The 14,076-nt window shown below is 38.2% G+C and overlaps 1 protein-coding gene across 2 annotated transcripts in view; it reads left to right on the top strand.

The window, feature by feature from the left end:
* Positions 1 to 1,347: 1,347 nt before the first annotated feature.
* The window catches only part of TFEC (transcription factor EC), an 85,080-nt gene continuing 72,351 nt past the window's right edge, over positions 1,348 to 14,076 (top strand). For both annotated transcript variants that reach the window (XM_088456287.1, XM_088456279.1), the window contains exons 1-3: positions 1,348 to 1,380; positions 2,232 to 2,483; positions 6,598 to 6,693. In XM_088456287.1, the coding sequence (XP_088312413.1) occupies positions 1,348 to 1,380; positions 2,232 to 2,483; positions 6,598 to 6,693 (381 nt within the window). The remainder of the gene's footprint in view (positions 1,381 to 2,231; positions 2,484 to 6,597; positions 6,694 to 14,076) is intronic.

Raw genomic sequence — 14,076 nt, forward strand, 5'->3', positions numbered from 1 at the left:
TGCAGCTATATTACATTATAATCTGAGAACCTATTTGGTTTAACTCTTTATCTACATATTCAAAGGTCATCAGTTTTAAAGTTCACAGATATAGAGGATCCTATATGCATTCAGGTAATCATTTTGGGATTCAATAAGTTTTACCTTGAACCTTATAGGGGTATGCAGGAAAACTTGCAATGCTGGTGTGTCCATGACTGCCTAATATGCTTGCAGGCAGATATTGTGTTGATGCCTGGTGGAAATATTTAATTCCCCCCTTATTGTCACTGCAGCATAGAGTATTTCAGGAGATAAACATGAGAAACTGGAAACAGTTACCTGTGGTGCTTGCGTGAATATGTTAGTGAGGGCAGGGCGGCAGGAGCAATGTCAGGATATAAGGACATGAATGGAGGCAATTAGGAAGTCAGAGAGTGAGCATGGGATAGTACAAGGAACAGCTTTCCCCAACAGTGCAGAATAGTGATGTTATTAATCTGGCAAGTGATAACTGTGGCGTCAACAAGTTATTTTACCAATAAGAAGTGCTACATTATAAAAAAATATAATTGCTGAAAGAAAAGAAATGTTTTTGTATTATTGAAAAATACATATAAGCCAAAAAATATTTTCTAGAACATTCATTTTTTTTATTGTCCCCATATGTTTATAGTCATGTAATAAGCAACATACATAATGTTTATTAGGAAGCTTAGCTTTTTTCTTATTTCAATTTTCTTCATTAGGAAATGTAAAGTAGTAGTAAAAATGTCAAATGACTAGATGTAAATAGCTAAACAACTAGTACATAATGATGACAAAATGTACTTAATTTAAATGCAAAATACTTCAAGTGGATTACTTATGCATGTTAATGTCTGTTAGGGGAATTATAAATAGATTGTGTAAATGGGGCACAGCAGAGAGATAAATATGTGTCGTAAATCAAGCATTACTTACTACTGATGATCATTAAGAGCATATTAAAAATACTTACATATGGGGCACTTGAGAAGAATTTATTACTACAAGTTTGCAATTAACCATCGGAAAACCCACTGGACTAAAGATGCAAGACTCAATTAACAATACAGTTTATGTTGTATCTAGTATTCCTGTCGTGGTTAAATTAAAGGAATGTGACATCTACAAGAAACAGAGCTATTTGAAGTAACTGTCAGTCTTTACAATCAAAGGATGGCCTCCTTGTAACCAATTAGATCCTTTATCATGCTTAGTAAGATTATAAAGTCCTACTGAGTTCAAACATTGTCCCTATTGAACTGCAACCTCCAGAGGACTGTGTGGTTGGTACCTCAGTCGCTAGGACAGAACGGAGACATTTCCTTTTGTAACTATTGAAAAATGCCTCATTTAACTGACTGTTCATACTATGAGGTAAGGAATATAGATGTTATATATATATATTTTTTTTTCTTTATTATGTTTGTATTTTTTTTTTCATTTTTTTTAATTTAGTGATTCTATAAGTTTACCAAAAGTGAATTTGTTTATACTGTATTTATTACAGTTGGTGGCTTTTGTAGCAGTAATAATTTGTGTACAAAGGAAAATTTTCCATAAACATTGCTTCCATTTCTTATCCAATATATTTGACTTATTTAATTTAATTTAATTTGTTAATATTTTATTTTCCATGTATCACTCTGAAATTGACTACATAAAGCAGACATACTTTAGTATACTGGAACTGTTGTTCCATGATATGTTTGTGTAGTGCTCAACTGACCAGATCCACGTTCTGTTGTAGCTTTGAAAAAAAAATAAACAAATCATCCCACCTATTTATTTACTAAACATGTATGTTTATATTTTTCCTTGTAGTATATACTGTGTACACATAAACCTGTTTATTTAACCTCTATCAATGTGAACTTTTTGTATTCATTTTATCTCATACTAAATGATTATATAGCATTTACACATAATGATGCTAAACAGTTTAATAACTGAACTTGCATTTTTTTTTATACCAATATCACTTCACAGTACTGGATATTGTATTTTGTTATGTTCTGTAAAATATTCTGTACCCTTTATATATCTATATTATCCTCATCAAATACATGCAATACAGTTGACTTACTACTGTAAATATTAAAGTGTAAATTTAAACTACTTGCTTCATACTGTACAATATAATAATGTGATAAACGTTTGCAAGGGCTTATGAACCTTTATGGACCATTGTGCAGAAGTTTCAAAGATGTATTTATTTTTTGCTGCAGGTTCAAGCACACCTGGAAAACCCAACAAAGTACCACTTGCAACAATCACAAAGACAGCAAGTAAAACAGTACTTAACACTTGGAACCAAATTTTCAACACAGTCTCTTTCATACTCACATTCACATACTGCCCTGCCTGCAGGAGTAACCCCATCACTAAGGAATGGACATGTGTCTCCTGCGGAAGAAAGCTGTACAGCAAATAACACTGTGACAAAATTATCACATTTGGAAACCGGACAGAAAAATGAGGTATTATGTATATAATTGATTATCAGATGGATAAAATTAAAGTAATAAAGTCATACAATCTGATTTGTGATATCAAATAAAATATAATGGTAATGACATACATTTTACAACCAGCACTTATTACTGCATTGCTATAACTGACTCTGTATTAGCATGCTCAGATCTTTTAGACAGTTATTTTTTTGGAAATAAAGTTTATTAATGCATGAGATAACTAGACACAGTACATTTTATATAACTGGGCAGTGAACTGTGCTATGTAAAAATGTAAGATCATTATCTTACTTAGTTGTCATATAACAAAAAAGTGTTTACTGCTGTACAAAAGAGGAGAAATGTAAAGGTTATAAAGAGGTGCAATTGAATGTCTTATTAGCTTAAGAAAAAATTATATTACAGTCCATATACTGATTTAATATGTATCTTGAAAAACACTGTATTTAGACGTTTAGATTGCTACAGTCCCCACTGACACCCTCTATCTGGTACTATTCTTCCCACGTTCAGGTGCTTCCACAACTACAATCTAATATGGGGGAGACACCATCATCATCATTACTTCATGGAGTTTGCTTCCAGGTCAGCTTTGTAGCGTGTTGTGTAATATCCTGCAGAGTTAGAAGCTCAGCAAACATGCATTCATGCAGTAATTAACTAATTATACACTTACATTTCAGCTAGAAATGGAGGAATTTTGCAGTGAAATTGGCATTTCACAGAAGTGCTAATTTCCGGCTAAATAATCCTTGAGTGCCATTTGTGCCTCTCCATTCCACAGAATACCCATTCCGCTCTGTATTTAGAATTTCTGCATTCCAGATTTTAGTTTATAAAAAGAGCTGGGGGGGAGGGTAATGGTGTTAAATACATTTGATCTGTTTGTGTGATTGGGGTAGAAGTAGGCAAATCCACGTGGGAAACACACAAAATTATGTGCCAAAATGCAGAAAGCCGCAAATATGCAATTTAGCTCATATCTGTTTAAAACAATCATGATATCAACTTTATGATACAGGTCTACTCCTGTAGTACATTCTTTACTCACTGATATTTGTGAACAATTAAAATAATTGATTGCTCCCATTCTGTACATGTAATTGTACACATGCATCTTCACAATATTTTTTAGTAAATACAAAATAATATGCACAATAGTAAAGATATTGCAATTTTTTTTATTTACACATCTATCTACAAACCCCCATACATCTGTGGATCGTCGCAATGTAGCGATGGGATTGCAGAACCACCAGTCAGAAATGCCAACCGCCGGCCATCGATGTTCCGCGATCTGTCGCAGGATCGGTGAAATTCTACATGTTAAATTTCACCAATCTGCCAATCACGATAATTTTTTGATCGTGATCGGCATATCTGTGAAGTCCAACATGTTGGATTTCAGTGATCCTGCAATGCAGGGTAGCAGGATCGCTACATTGCGATGATCCATCGCAGCTGTATGGGGCCTTCACCTATTAAGATGTGTTGTATATAGGTTTATCACTACCTTTTTGCATTTTATGTCAACATTCATAAGTTAAGTTTTGACATCTCAATAGTGGGGTGACATACAAACAATTAGAAAGATAAAGTAGTAGATAGAATTTTTAGACAGCTTTTCAAGTGGGTCATCACAAAAACATAGATTAACCTACACTGGTTTCCATGGGGGGACTCTAGGGATAGCATACTTTTATATACAGACTGGTTTGTTGAGACTTTGTACTGGTAATGTTACAGTAATCTCTGTATAATCTCTGTATAAGCAACAATGGCATACACTCCATGTTATTCCCATTATGCGGTTGTGATATATGTCGACAGTCATAATGTTGACATTCATCATGCTGACATGAGAATGAGAATATCAACATGGCATAATGTAAACATTGACCATGTTGACATTAATCATGTAGACAGTGATGAAATGTCGACTTTTTATAATGTCGACATTTCATCACTGTCTACATGATGAATGTCAGTATGGTCAGTGGTGGCCAAGTGGTGACTTATCCCCTCCTGATGGCTTCCGCGGCTCCAGAGCATCTTCTGGGTACAGATGGTCAAGTGACCATCACTTCTGGGGCAGACCTGTGATCTTGCAGCGTTACATTAAGTATTTTTCTCTTGTACCTAACCCTAGTCTCTATACCTAACCCTTCCCTCTACTGCCTAACTCTAACCTCCCCAACCCACAGCCTAACCTTAACCTCTCACCCACAGTCTAACCCTAATGTCGTCATTCTGACAATGTCGACTTTTCACATGTCAACATTCTGAGAATGGTGGCATGTTGCCTGTTGACATTTTAACAATGTAAACATTACAACGGTCGACATTGTGGTGTCAACATTATGACTGTCGACATTGTAAATATCGACCTAATGTGTATATCCCCCATGCATGATTATGGCATCTTGGTACCTTACCTCTCTTAAAGATCACAAATGCAGCAGCATGGACTGTATCACAGTTATAAGACACTTTCTAAATCAGAAGTGCTATGCAATTATGTAACTACACAGCCCTCTCATGGCAATTCAAAGCCAGAAAGGTTTTAATATTACTAAACAGGCTGCACATAGCTTTTACAGTCACAGGGATTCAGTGGAAGAGGTAGGTGTGGCATGTATTGTATTGTGTTTGTGTGTATAGTGTATGGTAGAAGATGTAAATGGGGGAGATGGGGTCCGGTGTGCAGTTAGTAAACATATATGGAAATAGAAAAGTTTATTTTTTTTGCTTTACATTCGACCAAATTCAGAAGTTACAAATACTAATATGCTCTGTAAGCTCATTATATCAGAGGTGCACATCCTTTGCATCAGGACTCCATTAGGTGTCCCTGAATATGGGGTACTCTTATACACTATAAATTTTAATTAGGGACCACCTCATTTGGAGTAACAGAAAATGGAACTTAGAAATCTGGTGCTCAAACTATAAATAGGTTGATCATAACTGGGTCAAATATAGACAGTCAGCAGTATCAGATTACAATGTCATGGCACATGGTAATCCATTTATGCTGTTGGATACGGGATGCCGTCACTCGGGATCCTGGCAGTCAGAATCCTGGTGTCGGCATCCCGACAGGGTTAGGATACCGACACCTGTCAGTCAGTATCCTAACCCTGTCCCTACCCTAACCCCAACCCTCCCTCCCCGCTGCTTAAACCTAACCTACCCCCTAATGCCTAGACCTTAGTGCCTAACCCTAACCCTAATCATAACCCTCCCCCTAACTCCAGTACTTACAGTCGGGATGTCGGTGATCAGGATGCCGGCACCAGGATTCTCACAGGTGTCGGGATTCCGGCTCCGGCATTCTAAGCGTCGGCATCCCGACTGTATGTATTAAGACCGTATCCCCTACTCATGAGCCCTTTAGGCTATTACGTTTATCTGTTTAGTTCTTGTACTATCCCAACATAATTATCAACTTCTCATATTTGTAGGATCTTATTGTTTAGCTTTTAGTAAAGTTATATTTGTATACAGTAGAAGAGGAAGTAGGGGGCTGGTGGAACAGTATTATTTTTGCTTTGATCAAATGAGATTCTTTAAGTGGCTTTCACAATTTCTGGCCAAGATCTTCTTTCAATCTATGCTGTAGTAATTTTAGACTCTGCACAATTTTTTTTTCGTTTGTTTAACCATTTAAACACTTAAATTACAGTAATGAAGCATGCACATCATAGTGATCTGTGCAGTATTTCATTCAAACTCACCTGCCACAGATAGCTCTATTGTTTGGGAAGGTTTTTCCTGTCATTTTAGGGTCAGTTTTAAAAACAATGTTGAGTAAATCTCCAATTTGTATACTTGTCTGTGTAAAATAATCGATAGTTGCTCCAAGTAGTCTAAAGTCTGTATTTTGGTCATTTTGCTATCAATTTATAGTAAATGGTTGGTTTGCAAAACTATTGAAAAAAACAACCAAAATACCAAGTTTGACCTTTAGTAAATATATCCCATAGTGTTCTCGAAACTGTGACAGTGGAAATAGTAACTTTAACATAATCCCACTTAGGGGAGTACTTGTTTCATGTACAGTAGTTGTATATATAGTATAAATGCCCACTTTTAATGTATTATATTTACTTTTCAACAGATGGAAGAAGTTATTGATGACATAATTAGTCTGGAATCAAGTTTCAATGATGATGGGCTCAGCTGCACAGAACCTACATTGCTAATGCCAAATAATGTAAGCTTATAAATATACAGAACTGAGATATTAGTTTACGTTTTAATATGTCATATAGTACTAAATTTCCCTTATACAGTAGTTATAGCAATTTAACATCTGAAAAATACATAGTACCTATTTTTATTGCTAAAACCTATGTTCAAAATAAAAATACATATATGGTATAACTGATATCTCTATATGTAATATGACCTATTTTATGTTTGACATTGTATATTGTGTGTATACTGTTTTGCTAGGAATACAATTCTTAGCTGGTGAAACTTTGTTCAACAAGGCAAATAGACAGCATAGATCTATAGGTTAGATAGTTTAACACAAAATGCACATAGTGATATTTGAATGTGCCTTGCTGCTCTGGCTTCCATGACTATGTGTATCTTATGTCTGGTGACAGACAATTCAATTGGCTCCCACTTATCAGAAAATAACTCTTTACCATGTGATATGGGAATTCAAGCACTGTATTATAAGTAGTCCCTGAGCAGTGAGGATTTATAGGCCTAGTCGAAACACTGGAACTGAAGATTAAAGAGGTGTTTCCTTGATATTGAAAGAGTCTGAGTGCTGCCATCCTTTGTTTGTATGTGTATATATAAATATATATATATATATATATATATAAATATATATATATATATATATATATATATATAAAGTCCAATGCTCTGCATATGAAAGGTGTAAGAACCCCCAGGGGTAGAACAAACAGAGGAGGCACTCCCTTGAGAAATGAAAAATAATTGTAATATACTTATAACATGTTGAATTGTGGTACAGAAATTCGTCAACGTTTCAAGGTCCGCAGACCTTTTCGTCAGGACTGTACATCAGGCATTAAACAGGCTGTGATAAGTGCTTACCTTAAATACTCATATATGTATGTGCTGGATGGTGCTGAAGGGAAAGGAAGGCAGCAGCGTGTGTCCCAGCCGCGAGGTCCGGGCTAGCATCCGGCGGAAGCAGGGGATTCCACAGAGGGTTGCCCAGCAACGCAGACGCGTGTCCAGTGACGTCATCGGGGGACCCGGCTGCCGCAATAGACAATGAAAAGAGAGAGTGTGTTTCTTGTATGTAGACAGTAGCGCTGTCCGGCTGTGAACATAGAGGAGCAAGTGAAGTGAGATAAGACTGTGAAACCTGTGAACATAAAGCAGTGCATAAATAAAAAAGTGAAAAAGTCAAAAAGACTGCTGATTGGCAAAAGGTAGAGCTGGATGTAAGATGTTAAAAACAAAGCAAAACAGATATGGTGAAATATGAAAAAAATTAGTTAGGCATACGTAAATACATAAAAATAAATCAAGTGGTCATAATTATATATCGCACAGAAATGCGAGCGGGGGAACAATGCATAGAGGGCAAGGCTCCATAGAATTGCCAAAAATAATCTCACTTCGTTAGGAAAAAAATTAATCAAACAGAAGGGAGACATCCGAAAGCGGAACTGAAATACAATAAAAGGACAAGAGTGGGGGAAAAAAAAAAGGGGGGGGGAAAGGGGAAGGGAGAGAAGGGGTGGTGGGGGGAAGGGGAGATGTGGAAAGGGGAAGGGAGGGGGGTGGGTAATGAAAAGGAAAAGGGGGGAAAAAAAAGAAGAAAAAAGGGAAGAGACAAAGGGGGAAGGAGTAGCTGCATAAGCAGGAAAGGAACTGTAAGAGAACATGAGTGAGGAAAAGAATGGGAGCAAAGAAAGAAAAGGGAGGGTAAAGAATGACAAAAGAAATAGAAAAGAGAAAAAGGGACCACGAAGCCAAGACATGAAAAAAAAATATATAGAAGTCAAAAAAAGGAAAGAGGGTTAGGTCATAAAAAAATGTTCCAAGAAAATTTTTCGTTTAAACCCCGTGGAGAAATAGTATCCAAGCGATATATCCATCTTGCTTCCAATTGGCTCAGGCGTTTAGCACGGTCACCACCACGAATGTCCATTGGGATATGGTCTATAATCTTGTAACGTAGAGATGATAGCTGATGTCTAGCATGTTTAAAGTGTCTGGCCACAAGCTGTTCCATTTCTTTGCCCGAAAGGGCCGCTCTGATTGCCGACCTATGTAGAGCCATACGTTCTCGGAACGTACGTGTGGTCTGGCCCACGTACATTAGACCACAGGGGCACATGATGATGTATATGATGAATTGAGACATGCAAGACAAAACATGTCGAATGAGAAATTTGTGACCTGTATGGGGATGTTTAAAATAATGGCCACTCTCCATGTAGTTGCAAGTAGTGCATGATATGCATTTATAGCAGCCAGGTTTTTTCTTCTGTGTTAAAAAAGAAGATGAAGGGGTCAGACTGGAGGGGAGACTGGAGATATTTGTTTTGACTAAAATGTCTCTCAAATTCTTACCTCTGCGATATGCAGGCATCAGTCTCTTGTTTCTAAAGATTGGTAAATCCTTATCCCCAGCTACAATGGGCCACAAACCCTTAGCAGCCCTGGGTAATACTGGGCAGGCTAGATCATATTCCGTAATGAGAGGAATCTTCTGATCCTGGGATAAAATCCTTGTAGATGGTAAGAGTAGCCGATCACGTGGGGTGTGCAGTATTTCGTTTTTAATTTTATGAAGATCAGAAGATAAATAACCTCTTTGCAGGAATTTGGAAGTCATAGAGTTTAGAGTACTTTCCAGGGTATTGGGGTCGCTGGTAATACGTGCGGCCCTCAACATCTGGGATTTTGGAAGCGACTTCTTAAGGGCGGGTGGGTGGCAACTACTATAGTGAAGGAGAGTGTTCCGATCCGTGGCTTTATTATACAGTGAGGTCATAATTTTACCTTGATGAAGTTGCATTGTGACATCCAAGAAATTAATCTTGGTGTCACTAATCTGACAGGTAAATTTCACAGGGTTGTCTTGTTGGTTAATATTCTCAATTAAACTCAATAGTTCATGTTTGGAGCCAGACCAAATAAGAAATAGATCGTCTATGTATCTTGTATAGAAATTTTTTTTTTTGGATATCTCCTCGTTGTCAAAGAAAAAGAGTTGTTCCTGTGTAAACATAAATACATTGGCAAAGGACGGAGTGACGTTAGAACCCATGGCACATCCAGTGCACTGTAGATAGAACTTGCCGTTATGGAGAAAATAATTGTGTGTTAAAGTAATGTTTAAGAGGGACAACAACAAATTTACATCAAGGGTGTCAAAAATTTTTTTGGTCAGAAATGTTTCCATTTCATTAAGTCCACCCACATGTGGAATGATGGTGTAAAGACTCTTTACATCCAATGTGCACAGTAAGCTTCCGACAGGAATATCTGGAAGTGCTTGTAATTTCATCAATAGTTGCGTGGTATCCTTCAAAAATGTTTTTTCTTGCATGATGAGGGGTTGAATCAAAAAATCAAGGAAGATAGCCAGTGGTTGCATAAGGGAATCACGGATGGAAATTATTGGCCTCCCTGGTGGGTTAAGTGCATCTTTGTGGATTTTTGGGAGGGTGTAGAGAATGGGTACCATGGTGTGCAGCTGAATCAGGGATACCATAAGTTTTTTGGTGATTAAACCCTCCTCAAAAGCAGTGTTAAGAAGGGACATAAGTTCTCTTATATATATATCAGTGGGGTCAGCGGGTAATTTGCTATAGGTGGCGGTGTCCATAAGCTGCTGATCAATTTCATTGAGATATTTATGAACATTCATCACCACAATGCCACCTCCTTTGTCTGCTGGACGGATAACTATGTCTTTATATCCAGAGAGGTCTTTGAGGGCAGCCCGTTGAGTTTTGTTCAAATTGTGGTAAGTTTTATGTGGAGTATTGTTGAATTTGGTTATTGATTCATCCAGAAGTCTAGAAAATGTCTTTATTGATGCATTAGATGAAGGCGGATCAAAATTGGACAAAGATTGTTTTTTGTAGAAGTCATTGAATGGGTCTACATTTAATGCAGGCTTATCTTGAAAGTATTCCTTAATTCTTAGGGATCGATTAAATCGATGTAAGTTGATTTTCCACCTAAAATCATCATGTGGGTTGGTGGGAACAAAAGACAGTCCTTTACAGAGCACACTGGTTTCAGTGGGAGTTAATGTTCTAGAGGAAAGATTAAAGATTAGGTCCTCTTCCTTACTACAGGTGGCTTGGTTGTTTCTTTGGTTTTGGCCGCCACGCCGCGTGGGCTTGGTCATGGGCTGTCTACTCTTGAGCGGGTGACCCTGCCTAAAGGGCCTGATATATTGGTATCACCTTCATCTGAGTCTTTAATTGTGAAATCGCTATCACTGTTGGACTTAAATGAATCACCATATCCTTGTCTTTGCCGCCAGGGTTGTCGCCCCCGATTACTAAATCGAGAGGGTCTAGTCCCTGTACCTGTGAGCCAGCCATAGACCCGATTGTCATCATAATCAGCCTGTACCGTTTGAAGTTTATTTCTTTTGAATTTCAACAGGTCGGTTCGATGTTGTTCAATCTGTTGTTACAATTTGTCCCAAGTTTGTTTGTATTTTTTATCATCAAATACAGGTTTGTGTAATAATTTGTAGTCCGCTATTTTGTTCTTGGTGATCTGTAGTTCTTTGTTAGCCTCCTGAATAACAAGGAGCATGAGATCGAAGCTGCATTTGTTCAATATAGCAATCCAATTTCTGCAGAACTCGGCATTGTTATGGCCGATGGTAGGAGTATTTTTAATTCTAAATCCCCTTGGGATAAGTTTGGACCAGTAGTAATCTGATAGTGATGTGCCATGCAGAATAAAATCGATCTCGCGTTTTCTCCATTTAAGTATTTGATAATAAATATCGTCAGTACTAGAGATGTCCTGCGTAGATTCTAGAGTTGATTGAAACAAAATAGCAGATGCCTGTTCATCAGTGAAGCTTTTAACCTCACCTTTGAGTTGATGTAATGTCATAAAAGAGACAGGGTCCTGGCTTTGCACGGTAGGCTCCATGTAGCAAAACAAATATAATTAGACAAGCTAGAAAAAATTAATGAGTTGCACTGCAATAGACCAGCATAAGTATTCGATAAGGTCACTTGAGAAAAAATGAACAAAAAAAATGTTTCAAAAAAAATTAATTGAGTAAAGATGAAAAAGACGAGGTGCCTTAACACTATGGACAATCTTCATGGGAAGGTGTCCAAAAAATTATAACATGCAGAGGTTCGGCACTCAGACAAAATATGCAAAATAGCGGGGTGCCATCCTAAAAAGTAATATAAAGTCCAAATGCTCTGCCTATGAAAGGTGTAAGAACCCCCAGGGGTAGAACAAACAGAGGAGGCACTCCCTTGAGAAATGAAAAATAATTATAATATACTTATAACATGTTGAATTGTGGTACAGAAATTCGTCAATGTTTCAAGGTCCGCAGACCTTTTCGTCAGGACTGTACGTCAGGCATTAAACAGGCTGTGATAAGTGCTTACCTTAAATACTCGTGTATGTATGTGCTGGAAGGTGCTGAAGGGAAAGGAAGGCAGCAGCATGTGTCCCAGCCGCGAGGTCCGGGCTAGCATCCGGCGGAAGCAGGGGATTCCACAGAGGGTTGCCCAGCAACGCAGACGCGTGTCCAGTGACGTCATCGGGGGACCCGGCTGCCGCAATAGACAATGAAAAGAGAGAGTGTGTTTCTTGTATGTAGACAGTAGCGCTGTCCGGCTGTGAACATAGAGGAGCAAGTGAAGTGAGATAAGACTGTGAAACCTGTGAACATAAAGCAGTGCATAAATAAAAAAGTGAAAAAGTCAAAAAGACTGCTGATTGGCAAAAGGTAGAGCTGGATGTAAGATGTTAAAAACAAAGAAAAACAGATATGGTGAAATATGAAAAAAATGAGTTAGGCATACGTAAATACATAAAAATAAATCAAGTGGTCATAATTATATATCGCACAGAAATGCGAGCGGGGGAACAATGCATAGAGGGCAAGGCTCCATAGAATTGCCAAAAATAATCTCACTTCGTTAGGAAAAAAATAAATCAAACAGAAGGGAGACATCCGAAAGTGGAACTGAAATACAATAAAAGGACAAGAGTGGGGAAAAAAAAGGGGGGGGGGGAAGGGGAAGGGAGAGAAGGGGTGGTGGGGGGAAGGGGAGATGTGGAAAGGGGAAGGGAGGGGGGTGGGTAATGAAAAGGAAAAGGGGGGAAAAAAAAGAAGAAAAAAGGGAAGAGACAAAGGGGGAAGGAGTAGCTGCATAAGCAGGAAAGGAACTGTAAGAGAACATGAGTGAGGAAAAGAATGGGAGCAAAGAAAGAAAAGGGAGGGAAAAGAATGACAAAAGAAATAGAAAAGAGAAAAAGGGACCACGAAGCCAAGACATGAAAAAAAAATATATAGAAGTCAAAAAAAGGAAAGAGGGTTAGGTCATAAAAAAATGTTCCAAGAAAATTTTTCGTTTAAACCCCATGGAGAAATAGTATCCAAGCGATATATCCATCTTGCTTCCAATTGGCTCAGGCGTTTAGCACGGTCACCACCACGAATGTCCATTGGGATATGGTCTATAATCTTGTAACGTAGAGATGATAGCTGATGTCTAGCATGTTTAAAGTGTCTGGCCACAAGCTGTTCCATTTCTTTGCCCGAAAGGGCCGCTCTGATTGCCGACCTATGTAGAGCCATACGTTCTCGGAACGTACGTGTGGTCTGGCCCACGTACATCAGACCACAGGGGCACATGATGATGTATATGATGAATTGAGACATGCAAGACAAAACATGTCGAATGAGAAATTTGTGACCTGTATGGGGATGTTTAAAATAATGGCCACTCTCCATGTAGTTGCAAGTAGTGCATGATATGCACTTATAGCAGCCAGGTTTTTTCTTCTGTGTTAAAAAAGAAGATGAAGGGGTCAGACTGGAGGGGAGACTGGAGATATTTGTTTTGACTAAAATGTCTCTCAAATTCTTACCTCTGCGATATGCAGGCATCAGTCTCTTGTTTCTAAAGATTGGTAAATCCTTATCCCCAGCTACAATGGGCCACAAACCCTTAGCAGCCCTGGGTAATACTGGGCAGGCTAGATCATATTCCGTAATGAGAGGAATCTTCTGATCCTGGGATAAAATCCTTGTAGATGGTAAGAGTAGCTGATCACGTGGGGTGTGCAGTATTTCGTTTTTAATTTTATGAAGATCAGAAGATAAATAACCTCTTTGCAGGAATTTGGAAGTCATAGAGTTTAGAGTACTTTCCAGGGTATTGGGGTCGCTGGTAATACGTGCGGCCCTCAACATCTGGGATTTTGGAAGCGACTTCTTAAGGGCGGGTGGGTGGCAACTACTATGGTGAAGGAGAGTGTTCCGATCCGTGGCTTTATTATACAGTGAGGTCATAATTTTACCTTGATGAAGTTGCATTGTGACATCCAAGAAATTAATCTTGGTGTCACTAATCTGACAGGT

Source organism: Taudactylus pleione, unplaced genomic scaffold (genome assembly GCF_031769625.1).
Source record: "Taudactylus pleione unplaced genomic scaffold, aTauple2 ptg000041l, whole genome shotgun sequence".
NCBI classification, from domain to species: Eukaryota; Metazoa; Chordata; class Amphibia; order Anura; family Myobatrachidae; genus Taudactylus; species Taudactylus pleione.